We start from the raw sequence: 24,910 nt of genomic DNA on the forward strand, positions 1-24,910 counted from the left end.
ATGTGAGGCAGAACGGGAGGTGCATGCCTCATGTGAGACAACGGCGATGGCGTGGATGAGCCGGCCGCTAGAGACAACTGTCTAGATACACAATATCTGTGGGAGTAGAGAGGGAGAAAAAAGGTGTGTGGAGGCGATGAATGTTGTGTTTCCCTCACGGTAGGTACAGAGTCGTCAGATGCGCCTGCTGGGGTGTGTGGGCCTGGGTCAGGAGCAAGGGCTGCGTCAGCAGAAGCGGATTAGGGCTCGTGACAGCAGCTGGGTCCACGACAGCAGCAGGGTGCAGGACAGTAGCAGGGAGTACCTGAGGGAGAAAAGAGGGGTGTGTGGATCCGCACTCAGGAGCAGGGACCGCATCAGGAGAAGTGGCAGGGAGTACTGCTGGGCCGGGGTGGCGTCTGAGGCAGGACGGGCGGTGCATGTGCTTCCCTCACGGCAGGTACAGAGTCGTCAGATGCGCCTGCTGGGGTGTGTGGGCCTGGGTCAGGAGCAAGGGCTGCGTCAGCAGAAGCTTATGAGGGCTCGTGACAGCAGCTGGGTCCACGACAGCAGTAGGGTGCAGGACAGTAGCAGGGAGTACCTGAGGGAGAAAAGAGGGGTGTGTGGGTCCACACTCAGGAGCAGGGGCCGCGTCAGGAGAAGCGGCAGGGGGTACTGCTGGGCCGGGGTCGGCATCTGAGGCAGGACGGGTGTGTTGGTCCGCGTCAGGAGCAGGGGCCGCATCAGGGGCGGCAGGGGGTACTGCTGGGCCGGGGGCGGCGTCTGAGGCAGGACGGGTGTGCTGGGGTCGGAAGAGGAGCGGCTGTCTGCTTAGAGTAGCAGAGCTGCTCTAGGGTGTCTAACCTGCTTTGTAGAGACAGTAGCTGTAGAGCCGATGAGAGCTGCCTCTGGGTGGATAAGCCAGTCTTCCATGTTGCTTGAAGACTGGGAGAGTGATCTGTTTCTCCTCCATCCTGTGTGAGTGCGAATCTCCGGGGATCACCATTTGTGGGGTATGGTAGTTTGTTCTTTCTCCTCCATCCTGTGAGTGTCACTCCGTAGCATTTGTGCACCGATGAAAGTTTAATGCTGTGGAGGGGGAGGCTGTCAGACAGACATTGTATTCCATAATGTGTTGAATGTTATGTCAACTGATACACTACAAATATCTGTGATACAGAAATATTATGGACTTGAGTATATAAGATAGCATTAAGGTCTAACTATTATTATACCCTTTGAATCCTTTCGGGGATTTTACTTTAATATTGTAGCACTGAGTTAAACGGATCTTTTGTCAATACTGTAAATAAAAATAAAAGTGAAGTACATTTCTTTGTGATGTCAAGCACCAGCAACACGAGTGGACATAACTACCAGCTCTCCAAGTTATCATGCAGAAAGAATATAAGGAAACACTTCTTCACACAGTGGCTGGTAGATCTGTGGAACAGTCTTCAAGTCTGCAATGGAGGGATACTGCACAGGTAACTGGCCTGCTTCCATCGGCATGGCCACCTATAGTGGGTGGCCATTAGGTAAATAAGATAACAAAAAAATAAGGTAAAATTAGAGCACAGTATGTCCCTAAGTTAAGTTTCCCGTTTTCAGCAACAGCAGTAGTGAGGAGCGGCGACAGATGGCGGAGGCTCACCCACCTCCCACCCAACCAGACCATTGTTGTTGACATTTAGATTTAGTGAGGAAGCTGCTGCTGCATCAGTTCATCAGTTAAAGGTTTGTTAGTTGTGACATAAAAGAAGTCTAACTTGAATTGTGTAATACAACAGTGTAACACGTGAAGTAGGCGTAATGTCACAGTCAAATACTTGTGTCTGGTCATAATTAAGAGAAAGTAAGTTGGGAGAGTAACTGTAAAAGTCAATTAGGTGTTGATTACTTTTTTTTTTAATAATTTTTTTTCAATTCTGTTCGCTTGTTAGCTTACAAATGAGCTGGTCAATTCTGTGGTACATACTGTTGGCAAGTATGAAAGATGTGAACAAGTGCCATTGTTGGTCTGATGTGGACTTAAAGTATACTGTCTGCCAAGTTCACAACTCCTTCTCCATGTGAATTATATTAACATTTGTCTGTGCTGTACTTGAGGCTGTGACCTAGTGGGACAGTCATTTATCTATTATCTTCTACACGTCATATCTTGTTGAGATGATTTCAAATTTCTTTACGATTGCCCTTTTTCAGTGTATAAACAACTTGGGGTAATAGTCTACAACACCATCCTGTTACAAGGAACCTCTTTAGGATAAAAGTCCATAGAAGAAAACTTGTTTCCTTTATCTCAAACAATTGAAGTTTTTAGGAATTACTTTTTGCTATTTTGTTTTTATGGTTATTTTGGGACTGAACACTACGCCCACCTCTGTGTGGCGGCCATTACTAGCTGACCAGAGATTGATTTATTATATAATTTAAATTAACCAACTTCCCTAACCACCTAGTCTAAGCTGCCTGTCTTAGGTTGAAAATACTAATGTATTATAGCTTAGGTAGCGAGGTAGGGGTCTTAATATGCTGTCAGTTCATATGGAAAGCCTTTTGTTAATTTAGTTTGTGAGTGTACATATGCATCTTTAGTTTATGATAATTAGCTCATGAATGTGTTGTACTATACTTGGGGATTAAGACATTGTAATGAGTTTTTATGACAGCACAAATTTCTTATCTAGGTAAAGGTTCATTTTAGGTCGAGCATGGAATTTTTTTTCTATTTATATAGAGAGAAAGGGCTGGGGAAAAAAGATATAGAAAAATACTTATTCTGTTAAGTTTCCGGCACAAATTGATATATATTTTTTTAGTATTCTAACCGATAAAACCTCCCCAATTACCAACAATATTGGTTGTTCAAAGTGGGCAGGGCTTTGAAGTATACAGAAAATGTGTGGTAAATTATTAAAAAGAACAGTCTACAGTATATATTTCTAAAGAGAGAGTACAGCATTATACAGAAAACTTCAAGTAATGAATACAGTGACCCCTCGTTTAACGAACGCCTCGGTTAACAAACTGCCTTCCATAAGGATCTTCAATTCGGTTAACGAATTTCTTACGAACAGACCTCAACATGTTTTCGCTTGCACTGACCAGGCAACCAGCTTTAGTATCAGTCCGCCAATACATTAATCGGTTCTAGGGCTTAAATTCCTTACTAGTTTAGTAAATATCAAGAAGTTTATACTATTCAATAATTTTAAAAGTTTAATATTCAATTTTTTAGTCATTTTAACAATTATTGAACATAATTGAAGGTAAAGTGACTAGTTTGATGCGCGGCATCCAGCCTCTTAACACAGCAAACATGCGTTAGTCTCTCTCTGTTTTCACTGGAGGTAACATCTTGCTTCAGACTCTCTTCAACTAAATGCTTTTTCTGTGTTTCCAAGCAAATTATTGGTCATTTTGAAATATATTTCATATTGACAATATATAATGCAGTGCAGTGTTGATTTAAAGAAAATAATCTTGAATTACACCAAGAGAGCTAAAATTTTATGGGTGAAATGAGCCATGGGTGACTTCTCTTCCACCCCAATGCCTCTTTTTTCCTTCTCCTCCACCCCCATTCTAAATCCCATCATCATCATCATCATCATCATCCAGGAGCCTTCTACATACACACCTCAAAGTAAGTGAACTTTTCTATCATTTTTGTTGAATTTAGGAAATTTTCGGTGAGCTGGAACCAATTACCCAAAAACCCATTAAAACAATGGTTTCGGTTAACGAACGACCTTCTGGAACGGATTGAGTTTAGTTAACCGAGGGGTTACTGTACATTGAAAACTCTTGATATATACAGCATAAATTCTGTTCAAATACGGTACTTTTTATAGTGTTCATCCGAAAACAATTTCCCCATTGTACATTCTGATATTCAAATGGATATTTCTATCACTATGGTTTTCTTCTCATAAGCAGGATATTAACACATCTTCATCCATCAGCAGTAACATTGGCAGATGTTCGTATTAATGTCCTTCCCATCTCTTTTTGATTCATGCTCATTCGAATCAAACTGTTCCGTTGACAGCTCCACTCTTGTGTGGTGGTGGGATGTTCGGCCTAGTGATCTGTCGTCGAGGAAGGGTGCAACAGGCTATGCACCCTCCACTGCCAGTGTATAACGAACTTTTGAAAGGAGCTGTACATATTATGTGCTCACCTGCATGGTACAGGGTTGGGGATTAATTGAATAATTTTGTTATTTTACAGATGTTGAAGACAGTGGTGTGAATCATGTTGTACATCCTGCTTCTATATGCTGTTGTCCAAGGAGCAGGTGAGAAAAACAAATACTATACTGAATTGTAATAAAATCCCTCAATGTCTTAACCACACACACACACACCACAAGAGGTCACAGCTCAAGGTTGAAGAAGCTACAAGTCCAGAAAACTGTGAGGGCAAACTTTCTCAGAGTGAAAATTGTGAACTCTTGAAACAATCTGTCAGAGTGTTGTGATGGCACCGAGTGTGAGTTTTTTCAAGACCAGACTTGACCAACACTGGAGCAGGTTCAGATACATTCAGGAGCCAGTGCATGCCCAGTATTTGCCAACAATGCGTAACAGAGATGTGACCGACCGCCCAAGCGGCTAATGAGCCGATCATTGGTGAAGAGGATAAAAGTACAAGTAAAAAGTTTTCATGTTCCAGGTATTCACAAAAAAAAAAGTGGAAAAAAAAGTTAACACAATGAAATAAGCTCACAATGGTGGAATGAATTTTAAACTGGCGACCGTAATTAGACGCTGATTAATGTAGTACCAATCTGTTCACAGCTTTTGAATACCTGTAATATATACTGTACTGTATATAATACATTCCGAACAAAGAGTGCTAAAACGAAACGGCCTTCAAAAGGCAGTGCTGTAAGAGTTAAGAGTGTACTTACATAACACAATAAAAGATTTATCAAAAGGAGGACATGTGCTGTGGTTGGGAACATAACCCCCTTTTACTGTACCTTTTACTATAGAAAGCTGTAGCTACAGTATTTCTTTATGCTAGTTTTACTTATGTCAGCCTTTTCTAGTAACACAGCAGCCCGTGTCATAAACAGGGACTTGATGCTGAAAATAAGTCTCATGTTGGTGGTGAAATGAGATTTTTATATCTCCCAAGTACAGGCAGTCCCCGAGTTATGAACACCCTCATTTGCAAACACCCGCACTTACAGACACCAGCACTTACAGATACCCTCACTTACAAATGAGACTAATATATTCATAAAAATTTGTAACTTTAATCCCATTCTTTACATTAGTGTACTTTCGTTATTCTATACAGCTCCTCCCTGACTTACGACTAGGTTAGGGACCCAAATCCAAGTCGTAAGTCGAAATGGTCGTAAGTCGAAAATGCTTAAATAATACAAAGAAAATCTAAAATGGGTGCCCTTTTTCTTCTCAGCACCACAAAACTCACTTTTAAGCTTGCCAGCCATTTTAAAGTGTTACTAAACGAAAATTTTGTCTGTACTGACGTTGGGACTCAAAATCATGAATTTGACAAAATTTTGGTACGATTGAGGCAGATCGTTAGTGCGGGTGGTTGTAAGTCGAGTAGGTCGTAAGTCGGGCAGGAGCTGTATTGTTTAACATTACTTTATTTACGGTGCAGTATTTACATTATTTGTTATGTATGGGATGTTATTGTTGAATGGAATTAACAATGTTTCGACTTATGAACTGGGACCAGGAACTTAACCTGTTTGTAACTCGGGGAATGTCATATGTTCTATGGGATAAGTAAACATAGTAGGATTTTCTTTCTGACTCGATTTACACTTACAGTATTGAGTGACTTACTGCACAAAATGGTACAGTACAGCATTTAATGTTAGCAGAGGGGGTTGTCAGGTGACCTCAGTAAACTTGCATGACTTATTTTTATTTCTCCATCATGTACAGACAAAAGTCCTGTCACCTCTCCTGCTGTTCCACAAACTCTGAGATTCAGACTCGTCAACCCGAAGCAGTAGACACTGGTGCATTATTCTGTCCACACAGGCTTTGGATTCACAAGTCTGTATCTCAGGGTTCGTGGTTTAGGAAGAGAGGTGACAGCTTTTGTGGGTGACTGTACATAATACTGAATTGTACAGTACATAAAGCCTATGTGTTATTATTGTAGGGGCTAAATCATCATGGGAATGCCTTGCCCTGGATGGAGAACTTGTGCCCAATGGGGAGTCATTTGTCCCCGGACCCGACTACTGCACTGTCTGCAAGTGTGATGAAGGCAAACCTCGTGTGTGTCGAGCTGTTCTGTGTCAGCCACCACAGGTATGTAAACAGTGCAGGGATCCTAGTGTGAAGTACTGTACTGTACATTATATTAGTGGTTCTATACGTTGGTGGTCTTTATAGGGATTTTCATTTAAAAGTGGTTATGGTATAAAAAGCTCATTTTAACTATGGTAATAAGTTTCCTTGAAAATGTAAAAAAATATTATATTATTACTGCATGTGTTTATTATTGGAACTGTTTACAGTATGTAGTGGAACCTTTTCAGGTTCACTGTTAGGTAGTAAGTTTTAACATAGCTACTGTGGTCAGTACTCTTGAATGTTAACATCTTGTCTAGACAACACATACTGATCTCTTTCCTGCATTCAGAAAAGTGTCTTGATCTCCAAGATTGTGGAGAAGAGAGCTAGGGGTAGGTCAAGAATGTGGAGAAGAGAACTAGTGGTTGGTCAAGAATGTGGAGGGGAAGAGAGCTAGGGGTTGGCCAAGAATGTGGAGGAGAAGAGAGTGATTAGTTGGTCAAGAATGTGGAGGAGAAGAGAGTGATTAGTTGGTCAAGAATGTGGAGAAGAGAGCTAGTGGTTGGTCAAGAATGTGGAGGGGAAGAGAGCTAGGGGTTGGTCAAGAATGTGGAGGAGAAGAGAGTGATTGGTTGGTCAAGAATGTGGAGGAGAAGAGAGTGATTGGTTGGTCAAGAATGTGGAAGAGAAGAGAGTGATTGGTTGGTCAAGAATGTGGAGGAGAAGAGAGTGATTGGTTGGTCAAGAATGTGGAAGAGAAGAGAGTGATTGGTTGGTCAAGAATGTGGAGAAGAGAAATAGTGTTTGGTCAAGAATGTGGAGGGGAAGAGAGTGATTGGTTGGTCAAGAATGTGGAGGAGAAGAGAGCTAGTGGTTGGTCAAGAATGTGGAGGAAAGAGATTGTAAGAAATTACTATATGGATAAAGACTTGATGAGAGAGGTTGCAGAAAACTGTGCACCATGGTTAGCTGTCAGTAAGTAATTACAGTTAACTTGTGGAAAATGGCTGTAAAACATTGACAATGATGATGATGGCGGTGTATGCTAATTTGTTATTTTTCTCATTTGACAGGATTGTAATTCCTTCCGGTTAGGGAGATCATGCTGTGATTTCATCTGCCTGGATGGCATACTTCCCAAGAGGCCAGATGGTAGTGGAAACATGCCTTCCACAGACTTGGGGTTACGCTATGTAGCCTCTGCTGTCACGGCCATACTGTCTCTCGCTCTCTTGTTGTTCTCACACAGGTTGAGACAGCGTCGAATCAGAGGTTTGTATCAATGTTTTAAGGGTTAGATTTAAACATCATTTTTTTTCCTTATACAGTACATTAAATACCCCGAGTCCCGGACACCTGAGTAACAACATGAATCTTTGAAAAAACAATTAAATTAAAAAAATATTTTGGCATCTTGCAGGTCCTTGTTTTTTATGTGGAGCGTATCGGTGGCTGCCAGCCCAGTCCTCAGTACAACAACACAGAATAACAAAGGATTGTAACCTATTCCCTTCTGCTTATTATTAAATCATCCTATAATTCAACACTAGCTTTTGAGAAATACTGGGTATAATCTTAGACATAATTTGTAACAAGACAACACTAATGAGTCTTGGCCGTGACTACCACCACAACATCTGACGCTATCAACAGTGTTACCATCTCTGAAACTGAATTTCCGTTACTAAATCCTATGAGAAATAAGATAAAATAATATGTACCAATAAATGTAAGGAATAAATAAAAATAATACCAATAAATAAATAAATTATGTATTGCTACTACACAGAGGAGCAACTAAGAACAGCTGAGATCCCTCACTCCCCCATCCCTGTTCAGTGTGAACTCTTAACACACAAAGAAAGTTATTCCTTTATGTTTTTTTTCACTTATGATAATAATTGTTTTTTATTTTATTTTTTTTTTGCTTATTCTGTATGTAATATTGTGTGCATGTAAAAAAATATATATACTGTATCTACCTGAAATTACGAGTTGAAAGATAACCATAATACTGTATAGCTGACAGCCACTGGAATGGTAGGAAGAGGGCTAGGGGGATGTGGCTATAGTGACGGGTCCAGTGTTACGATCGCAAATACAAAATTAATATAAAATACATTATAGTGTTCATGTTAACAATCATGTTATACAATACCCCATTCACATTTCAATCCCTTTTACTTGGGAACACCAGTCAGACACATTATCAGCAGTTAAAACTAATGGCTAACTTATGTAGGTTACTGTTACCTTAGATATAGATTGCAATGTAAAAATACTCACTTATGGGTGTAAGCCATTTCTATCAGTACAGTGATCCCCTCACCTTTACGCGGTTAATTCAACCCACGCGCCCGCGTAAAGTGAACAACATAACATATGGGATTAATTGAAATAGAGACCGGGCCGACCCCCAAACTCCACTTTTTCAGACACAATACCTACGTTGTAGTAAAAATAACTTCTTAATTTTATGATGGTATGCACACACAATGAATAATTAAGAGAAATATCAATAATATTAGGTTTTTAACACTTACATTAGTAGAAAAGATGGCTGGGCACACGATGGGGGTTGGTTCCGAGGCAGAGGGCAGATTATTGGCCCTCACCTGTATCACTTGTATCAATTGTATCACTATCCACCACAGAGGCTTGCAGGCCTCTTTGTCAAACCCTCAAAGTCCATATAAGTCCATATCCTCACTATCATTATCACTATCACTGACTTGGGCCGGCTGTGGTGGGTGGCGGTGAAGAACTCGTAATGTTTTGATGATCGGGCGACCTTTTAGAAGACCTCTCATACCGCCTCCCGCTGCAGTGCAGGGTACACACACCGCTGAAAGTGAGTATTCCGGTTTCGCAGGGTACCGCAGAACGTGGAAACGCCAGAAGTGGGATCGTGAAAAGCTAGGTTGACTGTACATATAATGGATATACTTTGACCTTCACCAAGCAGTAGGATATGGTGCAGCTTGTAACTTGATATAGTATCGTAAAATAAACACCATTTTTTTTTTGCATTCTCAGAAAGAAACAATTTCTGATCGTGAGCTATAGAACTAAATGTCTATGTTTACTGGAGGGAACTGGGGCATGCTGTTGGGTGTGGAGGAGGGAAGGAGTCAACATTTTGATTCTTCATAGCTTTTAAGTTTTTATGTTCTCATGAAGAAAGTTTAAAACGTCTTGTGGGTATTTTTTAGGTTTTTCACATTTCTCATGTCTTACCAGGTTTTGGATGTCTTTAATTTCAAATATACATTTAGTTTTATTCTTGTCGGCAATTACATGCTTACCCTCATCTTTGTCTAACTGGCAGCCCTCCTTTCCTTTCCATGTTCAGTGTAATTTTGTGTATGTGTTGATTAATTAATATTAATTTATTCATAAATATTATTATTTTAAGTTGGTTTTGTACCTTTACTTTCTTAAGATTCCAGACACACTCCTTTACATCATGACACGCTCTTGTGCCCCCTCCATTTCATTGAATAACAACACAGAACTTTGACACACTATACTGTATGCTGTTCAGTGACTCACAGATGCATCATGTGTACAGTATGTAGAATATAACTTGTCAAAATTTACTCTATCTTCATTTCCCTTGCCAGAATTTGTAATGTAACTGAACAGAGGGAGGAAGAGTTATCCAAAGTTTATTTATGATAAATGATGACCTAGATAGAGACATAGTTGAAATAGGTGTGCTTATAGTAGAGTTTTGAAGCTGTCTGCAGTAACTTTTAAACTCCCATGTTTTATATGCTGTGTGTGTAATAAGAAAATTTATTGCATAACTTAAATGATTTTTGAATGCAACTTGATTATAATTTTAAGTTAAAAAATTACCTGATTTAATAGATAATCAGTTATTTAATTGTGTGTGATTTTTATTCTTCATTGTAACAAAGTCTTACAGCTCAGCAGCAGTACTATGAGGATCAGCTGGACTCTCCAGGAGGACTTCACCCAGACTCTTGCCAGAGCAATGCTTGCTGTCACAATGCTGCATACTGCAATGGCAATGACCATGTTGATTTTTTCCTAGATGGTCATACACCTCCTTATTCTATGTGGAAGCCTCCCTCCTTCTACTTCCCTCATGAAGATGCTCCACCACCTTACAGTGAAGTGGTGGGTAGTTCATACAGATTATCAGAGGCCAGCAACTCTCTGGGTCCATTTATGGTACAGCTTGGACCTTCCGGGGAGTCCTCAGATAACAACAGAGGGAGCATAGCATTGATTGGTGCCATTGGTGGGGGCTACAGGAGGCCCAGTTCACCATCACTTTCACCTCATAACATCACCCCAGAGGGTGCTAAGGGAACGGGAGTTACGCTCAGATCCGACGAAATGTATGAGGATGGTAACCCAGACATGGACGGTCCTCCTCCTTGCTATACATCATCGCAGCCTCTGAATGATCTCAACCGTGGCACTGATTTAAGGGCTGTGGGGGAATTTGTTCCTGCTGTTAGTAATGATGCTGCTGGATGTTCAGCCACTGCAGCAACTACACAAGAGTGTGTGTGTGGTGAAGATTCTAGCTGCAACCTTTGTGCTTCACACAAACATGGTGCCAGCAGGAACAACAACACAGTTCAACAGCCGTCAGTGTCTCCTATTAGGTGAGTGATCATTTGTTGTAGCTTTAGTGTATGCTTAGTTATACAGTATTGTACAGTACAGTATAAGGAAAAACAGTCAATTTGTGACACTACATATTATGGAGGTTTTAGTGAACAGTATTGAATTTTTTAATGTTTGTCAGAGGAGACTTTTCCTTGCTGAGTTGGTAATATCTTTTTTCATATTATGTATGATTTAAATTCATAGTAGTGTTTTATATACTGTATTTAGAATGCGTCCCCCCCGAGAGAAGCGTTCGTCACTACTACAGAGAGATGGTGAACGGACCTCCACCTTGGAAGAATTTCAGCTGTGTCTCAGCATGGACATTTCTGACTCCTCAACCTCATCTGATGTTCCTACACGGACATTTTCCTCATCTTCTGAAGATTCTACCTCCATGGACACAACGTCTGAGATGCGGTGAACTGTTAAGTCAATAGTTAATGTTGGCCACAATTATTACTTAATGTTGGCCACAGTTATTACCTAATGTTGGCCACATTTATTACTTAATATTGGTCAAAGTTATTACTTAATGTTGGCCACAGTTATTACTTAATGTTGGCCCACAGTTATTACTTAATGTTGGCCACAGTTATATTAATAATGTTGGCCACAGTTATTACTTAATGTTGGCCACAGTTATTACTTAATATTGGTCAAAGTTGTTACTTAATGTTGGTCAAAGTTATTACTTAATATTGGCCACAGTTATTACTTAATGTTGGCCACAGTTATTACTTAATGTTGGCCATGGTTATTACTTAATATTGGCCACAGTTATTACTTAATGTTGCCACAGTTATTACTTAATGTTGGTCAAAGTTATTACTTAATATTACCACAGTTATTACTTAATGTTGGCTACAGTTATTACTTAATGTTACACAGTTATTACTTAATGTTGGCCACAGTTATTACTAATGTTGGCCAATTATTACTTAATGTTGGTCAAAGTATACTTAATGTTGGCTATGGTTATTACTTAATATTCCTACAGTTATTACTTAATGTTGCCACAGTTATTACTTAATGTTGGCCACAGTTATTATTAATATTCCACAGTTATTATTTAATGTGGCTACATTTATTACTTAATATTGCCACAGTTATTACTTAATGTTGGCCACAGTTATTTAATGTTGGCCACAGTTATTACTTATATTGGCCACAGTTATTACTTAATGTTGGCCACAGTTATTACTTAATGTTGGTCAAAGTTATTACATAATATTGGCCACAGTTATTACTTAATGTTGGCCACAGTTATTACTTAATGTTGGCCACAGTTATTACTTAATGTTGGCCACAGTTATTACTTAATGTTGGTCAAAGTTATTACTTAATGTTGGTCAAAGTTATTACTTAATGTTGGCCACAGTTATTACTTAATATTGGCCACAGTTATTACTTAATGTTGGCCACAGTTATTACTTAATGTTACACAGTTATTACTTAATGTTGGCCACAGTTATTACTTAATGTTGATCAAAGTTATTACTTAATGTTGGCCACAGTTGTTACTTAATGAAGTTACATAAGAAAATAAGGAGTCTGCAATAGGCCGGTTGGCCTGTGCATGGCAGTTCCTGTCGAGAGTTACTACCACTCTCTATCATCCATGAATCTGTCCAGCCTCCTTTTAAAACTTTCCAGTGTTCCAGCACTTACTACAAAGTTGCTAAGCTTGTTCCACTTGTCCACCACCCTATTTATGAACCAGTTCCTTCTTATCTCCCTCCTAAACCTAAACTTATCCAACTTAAATCCGTTGCTACGAGTCCTATCCTGCTCGGATATTATAAGAACTTTATCTGTATATGTTCTGGGTACCAAGTTCTATCTACAGGAGCGAACACAAACACCTGTAGAGTTTTCGTAGGTTCTATTTACTGGACAAACAGAGTTACACAAGCGAGGTGGCTCTCCCTGATCTGTCCGGGGGGTCAACTAGCCTTTCAGGCGACATGTGGCAAGTGATACATTAGCAGCTTCCATATGTCGCCAGGCACATTAATTAAGCATGTGGGACATGGTAAATACATTGCCACACGCCATGCTAGGCTGAATAAATAATGTATATAAATGGAGCACATACATAATATACATACAGCATACATAATATACATACAGCATACATAATATACATAACCCCCCTCCCCCATACCATCATAGCAAAGTCTTGAGCGGACCTTTTTCTTTTGATCCATTCTGACGCCGAGGACTTGATCACTGGGGAGGTATAGGACTCAACACTGGTGGCGGGTCAACAGAAGGCGCATACGGGCAGAGAAAACGGCGTTCCTCCACCATACACCCACTGCTGGGTAATCGCACCTGGTAGTCCCGCGGACTCACCGAGACCCATGACTGCACCCACTTTGTCCCAACGAGGGAGGTCGGGTTCTGAACACGGACTTGGTGCCGACACTCAACCTGGGAGAGAACGGGCGTGGTCGCTAGAAGGGCGATGACGCCTTGAACACGTTTACGGCTCGGCGATCACAACTTCTGTCTTGGCTTGCCACTCTTTGGAGAAGGACTGAGGGTGAGCAGGAACACATGAACGGAGGGTGGGCGTCCATACAAGACCTGGGCAGGGGCGTCCGTAATTGGGTGTGTTGTGGAGTTCAAGAAGACTCGTCGAAGGCCCGGTGAGTCAATATTCCCAGAAAGGGCCACCTAGGATGAGGTGCTTCAGGGATTTGACAGCAGCCTCAGCGGCCGCTTGGACTGCGGGTAATGGGGCGACGACAACAATGCCGGACTCCCCATCGGTCAAGGAACACAGCAAAGTCCCGGCTTGTGAACTGGGGCCCTCCGTCAGTTCAAGAGGGCGCACAGGAACTCCCAAGGATCTCCTCCAGACGCTTAGTATTAAAACCTCTTCTGGAGGCTTGCTACCTTCGCCGCTGGGGCAGCGTGAAGTGAGAGCTTGGATCTGACAAGTCAATGATCGGTGTCACAGTGGTCTGAGCCACACATGGCACGGGTGATGAAGACATCTCAGCGATCTCTTTCTCTGACAATGATGTAGTCAATGAGATGCCAGTGTTTGGATTATGGGTGTTGCCACGAACCCTTGAACTTGTCAGCCTGCCTAAATAAGGTATTGGTGATAGTGAGGTTGTGAGCAGCACACTTGCTGAGGAGGAGTATGCCATTGGGATTACACTTGACTAGTCCATTTCTCCTAATGGTTCCCTGACAAATGTTAGCATCTCTGCCAACTCTGACATAGAAGTCGCCAAGGAGCACAACCTTGTCTTCTTTGGGGATAGAGGTTAGCACGCTTTCGAGGTCGGCGTAAAAGGCCTCCTTGATGTCATCCTTTGCTTCCAGTGTTGGGGCGTATGCACTGATGAAGGCATGACGTGAGTGATTCAGTGGGACTCGAAGCCTCATGGCGCCGTTGATCCCAATTGGCATTTCAGTTAGCTTGTGTAGGATGCGTTGGTGGATGGCAAAGCCAACTCCATAAATGCAGTTTCTTCCTGCATCAGGCTTACCCTTCCGGAAGAAGGTGTAGCCAGACCTGTTCTGTGAGTTGGCCCTCATTTGGGAGCCGGGACTCACTGATGGCTGCTACATCGATGTTATACCTAGCCAGCTCTTTTGCCATAAGGGCAGTTCTTCTTTCAGGATGTGCATTTGTGCTAGTATCCAGAAGGGTCTTGACATTCCATGCAGTGACCATAAGAGGTTGTATGGCACCATCCCATCTATTGTTAAAATAATAAACAATTCCTGATTTCCTGATTTATGTACTGTACAGCCCTGTAAATGTATTCAATGCATATTATATTATTATGTCTAAATCAAATGTAAGTGTATATTTTTAGCCACCGGCTGCTACTCTATTAATAAACCGTTTATTATTATTATTATTTTATCATTATTACACACACACACACACACACAGGGTATACAACTTAATTAACCTTCTTTCTTTGATAGCAAGAAAGAGTGTCAAATCACTATCACTTAAAGAGGGATACCTGTAACTAAAGGCGTTTCAGATGCACGGAATAGCTAACTCGTTAGCTATTCTGTTCGGCGCAGACGCTGCTGCTGACTTCTGCGCTCAATACACCTAGACCCCGACTTACGACGGGCTTAGGGACCCAAATCCAGGTCGTAAGTCCGACATGGTCGTAAGTCCGACATAGATAAAAAAAAATTTTTTAATAAAAATCTACAATGAAATACAGTACAGTAAAAGTAATGAATAATGATGAATTGATACAGCAGTGAAAGTAATAAATAATAAGGAATGGATATGTGACTGGAGCACTTAACCTTAATGTAGTCAGCTGAATGCAATATGGGCCCCATAATTTTCTAATTATACATGGAGACTACATTAACTGGAAACGTTTCGGTATAGAAAATGCGGTGTCATTTAAATTTTTTTTTTATCTATATCTGAGGCGGTCGTAAGTCCCGACGGTCGTAAGTCCCGACCGGTCGTAAGTCCACGTAGTCGTAAGTCGGGGTCTAGGTGTACTTTCAGAGGGAAAGTAAACGTCTCGATCAGGCGTTAGCATTTGCAGCGGGCAGCAGCACCCAAATAGATATCAACCAATCAGCGATTTCTCTCGTTGAAATTAGGCAGATCATGGCCGCTTATGGAGAATATTTTTGTTAATATTGAAGAGTTGGGGGGCATGTAAGGCAATAAAAAACTGTGATATAATAATAAAAATAATTATATATATTGTAGTATATTGGATAGGACCTAAAACAAAGTGTAAGGCATGAAAGAATTGAAAAGGATTGCTTCTAGTTGATACCTGTTTAAGCTGCACCCTTTTTACGTGGGTGTTGTCCAATTTCATTAACCGTTGGTGACTTTGGTGTAACAAATTTGAAAATTACTCAAATATGATTTAAACTTTAATATTAATACTCATAAGTTACTTGAAATAAGGGTGAACAAGTTTATTACAATTCTGTAAGTGCAAAAATTAAGATTTAAATGAACTTGAAATTCGTCAGATTACATGTGAACACAGCTGCGAGAGTTCTTGGGCTTTCGGAGTCCTTTACAACGGGCCTGATTTTGGGTGTTATTCTTATTTATTGTTGACTGACTTTTTTCCTTTTTTGTCTTTCTTTCCATAATTTTCTATATATTTTCTTCACTATTTATTTCCGTATTGTGTCCAAATAACAGTTCTGCCTAATTTGATTGTTTTCTGAAGACTTTTGTACAACAGTTATTTTCAAAACACGGTACAATGTCGTATTTTTTAATGACACTTAGGGAAAGCAACTGCTTAGCTATTCCATGCATCTTAAAACGCCTTTTTTTCTCCCGAGTGTGTAGGTGAGGTTCTTTTAATGACACATAAACATGGTGGCACATGAAGGCTTTGGACCATCTCCCTCCACATCTTTAAGTATCAAAATAAACATGAATTATAGAAACATTTACAGAGGAATTCCTGCATGTCAGAGAAGGGGCTATTTGATATGTAGTGGGGTATGCTATAACGAATCTAATTGGTTCTAGAACCTTGTTCGTTATAGCATTCGTTCGTTATAGGATTAATCCGTTCCAGGCCCCCAAATACAACCACTTAACACTGAAAAATATAATATAAAATTGTAAAAATTGTAAAAAAGTGCATAAATATGCATCTAAACCCTGAAATAAAGAATATCATTAATACTTGTAATAAAAAAACAATAAATTAGTAAAAACAAAAAGAAAAAAAAAAAATTTTAAATAATGTTCGTTGTAGGAGTTTCGTTCATTATAGCATTCTCAATTTTATAGGTAAAACCGTTCGTTATAGGAATATTCGTAGTAGGATCCGTCATATAGCATACCCCACTGTACTGTAGTGATATCTCAATTAGTCGGAACAGTTGGTGCAGAGCACTTCCAGGAATGAGAGATTTCCAGGTAACGAGATGACTTTCAAAGCCGAAAAACCTGCATCCCCGTTATTTTCCGGGTAACGGAAAAATGTTCTTGGAAGTTCCTGAAATTCCATTACATCATCTCTCGAACTTGGAAAAATATCCCCCATCCCTGGAATTTTCTGGGTACAGTAGGGTTGGGATATGTTGCGAGATAGGGTCCAAGGATGTTCGCCACATACTAAATCGCGATATATAATTACATGTAATCAATGGGGAAAATAGGGTTAGGTTCTGGAGGTCATTAAAAGTGACTAAACTTGACTTAATGAGTTTATTTTCTAAATAACTAAAGCACCAATGAATACTAGACTCAAGAACAACAGACTGTTTCAATATTAATAACAAGGAACACCAGACTCGGCAGCTGACGCTCCATCCCGGGAACACCAGATTCGGCAGCAGACGCCACACTGCCACCATCACTTAACAATCCCACACCTACAAAAACAAACAAACCAAAAATATTAGCTACAATATTTAATCTTTTTCATTAAACTTTCCATTCTCTTCACTTCACTTTTCACGTCACTAGCAACCCATTTACGGTACACTCACCTTAGAAATCGGAATCTGCAGCAGAGTCGTCTGCTGACTCGTGACTCACAGCCAGCCTCCTCTACGTCACGCGTGTGTAAGTGAACAGCCACGGTGGCGCCTCTGGTGAGCAAATAACACATTTGTTGCCGTGATGTAAATTTGAAATATTTCCTGCCTGATTTTCCTCGCGAAATAAATTGATTTATCGCTATATATTGGAAAATGTCGATAATTTTGGTAGTCGTGATATAAAAAAATCGCTATACGGCTACTCCCCGACTTACGACACGGGTTAGGGACCGATATCCAGGTCGTAAGTCGGAAATGCTTAAATAATACATAGAAAATTTAAAATGGGTGTCTCTTTTTCTTCTCAGCACCACAAAACATTCACTTTTAAGCTTGCCAGCCATTTTAAAGTGAATTACAGATGACAATTTTGTCTGTGTACTGACTTTGGGACTCGAAAATACGTAATTTGACCAAATTTTGGTATGACTGAGGCAGGTCGTAAGTGCGCGGTGGACGTAAGTCGAGTATAGGTCGTCAGTCAGGGAGGAGCTGTATATCCCGAGCTTACTGTAACTAAAAAAAATTTATTGAAATTTCTGGAAAATGCGCCTGATTTTCATCTGTCAAACCCGGAAAAAACTCCTCCATCCCCGAATTTCTGGGGATTGGGAAATTTTCTCCAAATTCCGGTTTTGGGAAAGATTTTCCAAGAAAATTTCATTTCTGGCTCTCGGAGAGTTCCGGGTTTGAGGGATTCCGGCTAATGGAGATATTACTGCATCTTAAAATGATTTACAACTTGTAAAAGAAAATATAAAGGATTGTTTTTTAGGTTTATTGTACACAAGAATTGAGAAAAAATTGTATACATGAACAGTAATGGTGAACATTGGACAGTAAGAGAATGTAAATAATAATAAGAGAAATAATTAATGGTTTATTGAAAGAACAGGGCAGCCAAGGTGTGATGATTGTTTGTCTAGATTCTGTGTTTGATGTTCATGTATTTTAATTTGTGTTTCTTTTGTTTCAGGTCATCATGATTGTTGTCAAATGAAGCTTACAAAGACTGGTTTGCTTCCACAAGTGACTGAAGTCAACTGTTGTGCTACCTAATAGTCTTCTTCCTTCCACCAATTATTAGTATTTAAAGCTTTTTCTCATCTTTCACATTGATGCAGAAGTGGAAAATTAAGCCATGTATATTAACAATCATATTAAGCTTATTTTGAAATTTGAATGGTGTCTTTTATAGAAGGTATGTAAGACCAAGTGAATGAGGCTCACTAATTTGACAGTTTAAGTGCTTCGAACAAAACACAAAAGCAACATTAGGTTCATACAGTACAAACAGCACAAGGGTCAGAAAGAAAAGTACAGTGAGTGTTTGTTCTGCACACTTAGCCATGAGACAGGATCAGGTTAATTGTATCAGTTTACTTTAATTGGATATTATTGTTTTTGTTATTTTCATATTATATAAATCATCAATTTAATTGGGGAATCTGTGTACAGTTCATTGTAAATAACATGACATTGTAAAGTCCAACAACTCAAAACATGTCATGTCTTTAAAAAAAAATTAGTTTTCTCATAAACAACATTTGTACCTTTACACAGAACTCATGATTGCATGTGTTTCTGGGTGTTGCCATGCAGTGTTACCATACCCAACACCACACTACTTTCTTGTGAATACTCAGTTTAAATTCATGATGGTTATGTCCCAAAGACTTTGCAATATTATATGTTTTCTGTTTTTGTTTTTTTCTAATTTTATATTGTTCAAAGTTCAGAGTGGTTAGGACAAATCTTTAAAAGCTGACCTATGAGAATACAAGCTTTGTCAGGGTGTGAAAAACTGTTGCATCAAGTACCTGGTAACCACTTACGTCACCTCCCTTCTTAACCCCTTCACTGACTTATCATTCTTTTTCCATTTTACCCTTTCACAGGGAGTCCAAATCTCACCCATTGACTGGCCGACCAAAATACATAGATTTTTTCTTGAATTTATTTTTTCATTTACTATTTACGGGTAATAATATGTAAATTTTTTCTTCATTATTTATTGAGTTGTAATGCTAAACTATCTGATTAAGTGATAAACGAACAAAATAGTACAACAAAACTGACTTATATACTAAAACCTTTTAATCTTAAAATCTCTGGTTAAATTATATACCCCTGTAATACAGTCTACTGTACCTCTACAGTAGTAATGCAGTCTTATACCTGATTTTGCATATGAACAATGTACAGTAGCATAGTCACACAGAGTTGTGGAGTTAGTGTACTCTCAGTTAAACTAGTTCTCTACATTTGTGAAAAATGTATACAGTCACACAAAGTTGTCGAGTTTATGTTTAACAGTACAGTACTGTACACAGTTAAATTGGTTCTCTGTTTAAGTGAACAATATTCCAGACAAACTCTCTAGCTATACAAGCCATTGACCTCTCACTATGAAAATTTTTACCTGAGCTTTAGTTAGTTGTGTGTGCAAGGTTGGTCACACTACTGGTGAAACAAAAACACATTTATTTGTGTAACTTGATGCTGCTGCTTTGTCATGTAATATTGACCAAAAACATCAAGCTAAAATATTAATGAAATGTAAAATATATATACAGTAGATAATATGATTGATGGGAAGCAGTTCAAAGATATTAAAACTGTTGTGAAGATGCCTGTTATATTTGTGAGGTGCAGGCAAGGAGAGGGGGGGTGATAAGGCACTAGTGTTTTTCCTCTGCTCCTCAGTACAGTAATGAAAACAAAAAGAGGAAATAAGTGTACAAAGTCTTAAAAAAAAGTTATAATAAACTGCTGAAGGAGAGATGGGAGCTCACATTTTGAAAGATGCACTGTACCGTACTGTACTGTACTGTACTCATGTGTTGATCTACAAAATTACAGTCATTCTAGATTGAATTATTTCATAATTTCTTGAACATATTTCAATGTTTCTGTAATTGATGAAATTAATTTACCTGCAAATATTTGTTCATCTTGTCATCTTGTTGCAAATGACACTAGGGGATGTCAGGCATTAAACTGAAAAATAATGAAGAATTTGTTCTAGAGAATCCAGTGTGCAATACAATGCTTGAATTTTATTAAATAATACACCTTTTCACATATCCGTTGAGACATTGTTACATAACTAATTGACAAATTTCATAACCGAATGACAGAACACATATCGAATGACAATCTAAAATAACTGTTGGTGTATGTCATTCTCCAATTGTTACATTCTCAAACTATATGTAGACTGTCGGTTTATTGTTCACGCTTCGTCAACTTCATAACTTATGTCAATCACTTCCGTTAGCATGAACGAACAGTTATTTTAGATTGTCATTCGATATGTGTTCTGTCATTCGGTTATGAAATTTGTCAAATAGTTATGTAACAAATGTCTCAACGGATATGTGAAAAGGTGTAATGTGCAAAATAGTGATAATGTACCCACACTAAGAGGAGTAATCATACAGGAATAGATTAAGTGATAATGCTAATGTGAATGTTAAAAATAGATGTAGTTAGTGAAAAGTTAATTCATATGGCGAGTAACTTCATTATATTGTATTTATGTAGATATTGTTAATGGATATTATGTCTCTTGAGTTGTAATGATACTCTGGGTAAAAGCCTTTGAAATATACAGTACTGGAGTAATATAGACTGAGCTAGAAAGTTGTTGGTGCCGGCTGTAGGTTCAGGTGAGATGTAATATGGAGTAAGAAAGGTGATGTGGGGAAAAAGTTTCTTATTGAATTACTACTGTATTAAAGAAACGAGTGGGAGAGTAAGATCAATGAAACACTTGGAAGGAGAATATAATTGCATGAGATGTCTGGTAATAATTTTGATGTAGGAGTTTGTTAATGGCACCGCAATATATTCAGTATATATAATTAATTGGATTACATAAGTACAGTTGCATATAACAACATTGTATTGAGGACTTATTTGTTAAGTTTTCAACACCTAAACATTAAAATACAGTACACTACAGTTCTGTTGTTGATTCTGTTAGAAACTCCCAGGTCTTTATTTTGAATTTTCAGAATTATTTGCAATATATCACTACACATGTTATCCTGCTTGGCTTAACTGAGTGTAGCAGATTACACACGTTATCCTGCTTGGCTTAACCGAGTGTAGCATATTACACATGTTATCCTGCTTGGCTTAACTGAGTGTAGCATATTACACATGTTATCCTGCTTGGCTTAACTGAGTGTAGCAGATTACACACGTTATCCTGCTTGGCTTAACTGAGTGTAGCATATTACACATGTTATCCTGCTTGGCTTAACTGAGTGTAGCGTATTACACATGTTATCCTGCGTGGATTGACCGAGTGTAGCATATTACACATGTTATCCTGCTTGGGTTGACTGAGTGTAGCATCATTGTAGGCTGACAAATCTATACTTGACAATGGTTTTTCACTTGAATTAAGGAGTCTTTATAATGAGACTTCACACATTTGTGGTAGTACATCACCATTTTCTCAGGTTATCATTTATGTGGCCAATTTTCTGCTGAATTGCATTTTCCCTGTTTTCCCTCAAATGTCTCCCATTATTCATTTTCACATATACTTACTGCATGTTATGTTGATAAATTTAATGTTTTAAAAAGATTCACTTAGTAGTAAACTTTCACAATATATCTAGTGTTGCTCCAGGCTGTAGATGCAGTGGATGTACTTTTTTGTTTGACAGTAAAAAGAAACCTTAGATGAGTGCCCTAATAATACACTGTATTTGTTAGCAGGTATGGATCTAATATTTTTCTTCAGTACAAGAGTTTTGTGCTCCTCATCACAGTGGGACTATGCAATGGTTTATGAAGTATTAGTCAGTAATATGCAGTCACATGGTCTCTCAGTGTATGTGTGTTCTCCACAGGTGAGTGATGCCTTTTTTATGTCATTGCTGGTAAATAGTGGAACTGCATGATTTAGCTAGTCTTAGTGAGTGATGTTCTGTTTCTTGATGCTGTAAAGTAGTGAAAGTGTTTGGTTTATAAAGTACAATATGTACAGTATTAGTGAATGATAATTGCTTGACACTGTAAAGTAGTGAAAGTGTTTGGTTTATAAAGTACAATATGTACAGTATTAGTGAATGATGTGTTCTCCAATGATGCAACAGTTAAGCAAAGGAAGTATGTTGTTTATGGAATATAAGTGATTGGTGTGTAGCCAGAAGATTATTTTAGCTATACAGTACTATACATAGCCTGCCACAAAGTGTAAAATATCATCTTAGAATATAATATTTATGATTTAATTATGCACAAGTAAATTGTACAACTCCCATAATCGTTTGTTTGTTCTGTAGGAAGTCTTTGTTATATATGACTACAGTACTGCATATTGGGCAACCCAAGCAGGTACAGTTGCATACAATATTCCCTGATTACTTGGCAGTATCTGGTATCCACTTTTGGGTCACTTTTATACTGTATATCGATAGTAACATTATTAGATATGAACCAATTATATATATATATATATATATATATATATATATATATATATATATATATATATATATATATATATATATATATAAATAATTGGTTCATATCTAATAATGTTACTTTGCATCACATATTATGTCAGAACCAGAAAATACGTTAAAATTCCAATCCTCTCACCTAATGATCATTAAGTATTAAGGTGCTAGATGCCGCCAAGTGTTCAGGGGATTTTGCTCAACTGTACATTTCATATAACATCTGTTAGATTTAGGCCATTATTGGTATCTGACATGAGTTCTGTTTCCTATTTGTTCCTTACAGACAGATCCCCGTGTGTGTAGATGTTATTTTTCTGTTAATGTAATATCTGTAGATGTTATTTTTCTTATATAATGAAATATCTATTAATATTTTCTTCCATGTGACAAGGTTATGAGCCTTCAGTATGGCATACAAGTCCAGTACAAGAGATACAAGTTTTGTGGGCCACATTATTTATGTAGCTTATATATTTAAGTTTTTGTTAAATTAAGTTTCTTTGTAGAGTGGTAAGTGTATTTTTTTGTTTTACATTATTGACATGAGTGTGAAGAAAATACTGGTGCATATTCAGCTAACATGTTCGGTATTGAAAATGTTACTGGTAAAATGATTACATTTACCTAATATTTTATTTTATTTTTAGCTATTCCTCCTGACACTAAACCAAAGATGGTACAGCATTTATTTTCTTCAAGCCCCTCTCTTTATTTCATAGTCTTGTAAGTTTTGGTAAGCATATGCTGAAATTATTTCTTGTATTATATATTACAGTGTATAAGAATGAAAAGCTCTTAAAATGTGGACAATGTGACAAACAGCTACATGTGTCTGAGTTGTCATTATACACTATAAATAAATCAATATATAATATATATATATATATATATATATATATATATATATATATATATATATATATATATATATATATATATATATATATATATATATTTCATATAAATCCACAATGAAAATGTGGATAAGATAAATCTTGATAAAATCACATGGGAAAATGGAAACAATGGAGCACCTTAGCTTTTGTCTTTATTGTTTCCATTTTCCCGTGTGATTTTATCAATATACTGTATATATATATATATATATATATATATATATATATATATATATATATATATATATATATATATATACAGATAGACCCCGATTTAAGACGGGTTAGGGACCCAAATCCAGGTCGTAAGTCCGACATAGATAAAAAATCTACAATGAAATACAATACAGTAAAAGTAATGAATAATGAGGAATGGATATGTGTGACTGAGCATTTACCTTAATGTAGTCAGCTGAATGCACATGGGGCCCCCATAATTTTCTAATTTTACATGGAGACTACATTAACTGGAAACGTTTCGTATAGAAAATGCGGTATTTGAAAAAATTAATAAAAAATTCAAGGGCGGTCGAAGTCCCGACGGTCGTAAGTCCCGACGGTCGAAGTCCCAAGGTCAAGTCGTAGCAGTCGTAAGTCGGGGTCTAGCTGTATATATAGGTAATACAGTATATATATATATATATATATATATATATATATATATATATATATATATATATATATATATATATATATATATATATATATATATATATATATATATATATATATATATATATATATATATATATATATAGGTATATATATATATATATATATATCGGGTATATATATATATATATATATATACGATATATATATATATATATATACTGTATATATATATATATATATACCGGTATATATATATATATATATATATATATATCTCATGCACTATTCTAATTTTGCATTATTTTTATTTAATTGTTTTGCAACGTAAGATACACAAGTAAATGAAGTGATCATAAATTAATTGTAGAAAATAGTGGTACAGGTTGACAACTCTTTATCCGAAAACCTTAAGTTTTTTTAGTACTATATATATATATATACTGTGTGTATATATATA

The 24,910-nt window shown here is 37.8% G+C and overlaps 1 protein-coding gene across 2 annotated transcripts; it reads left to right on the forward strand.

Annotated features, from left to right (window-relative positions):
- The first annotated feature begins 1,593 nt into the window (after window positions 1–1,593).
- On the forward strand, window positions 1,594–20,618 carry LOC121861375. Of its 2 annotated transcripts, XM_042359024.1 has the most exons (7): window positions 1,594–1,716; window positions 4,216–4,282; window positions 6,139–6,290; window positions 7,349–7,547; window positions 10,207–10,918; window positions 11,151–11,349; window positions 18,436–20,618. In XM_042359024.1, exons 2-6 carry the CDS (start codon window positions 4,240–4,242, stop codon window positions 11,344–11,346), a joined length of 1,302 nt encoding a protein of 433 aa, XP_042214958.1. In that variant the 5' UTR covers window positions 1,594–1,716; window positions 4,216–4,239; the 3' UTR covers window positions 11,347–11,349; window positions 18,436–20,618. The 2 variants fall into 2 exon arrangements, with proteins under 2 accessions (XP_042214958.1, XP_042214959.1); XM_042359025.1 differs by lacking the exon at window positions 18,436–20,618 and having other exon boundaries at window positions 11,144–11,267.
- The last annotated feature ends 4,292 nt before the right edge of the window (window positions 20,619–24,910 follow it).

The sequence above is a fragment of the Homarus americanus genome, unplaced genomic scaffold (genome assembly GCF_018991925.1).
Source record: "Homarus americanus isolate GMGI-L3 unplaced genomic scaffold, GMGI_Hamer_2.0 scaffold24260, whole genome shotgun sequence".
Classification (NCBI taxonomy): domain Eukaryota; kingdom Metazoa; phylum Arthropoda; class Malacostraca; order Decapoda; family Nephropidae; genus Homarus; species Homarus americanus.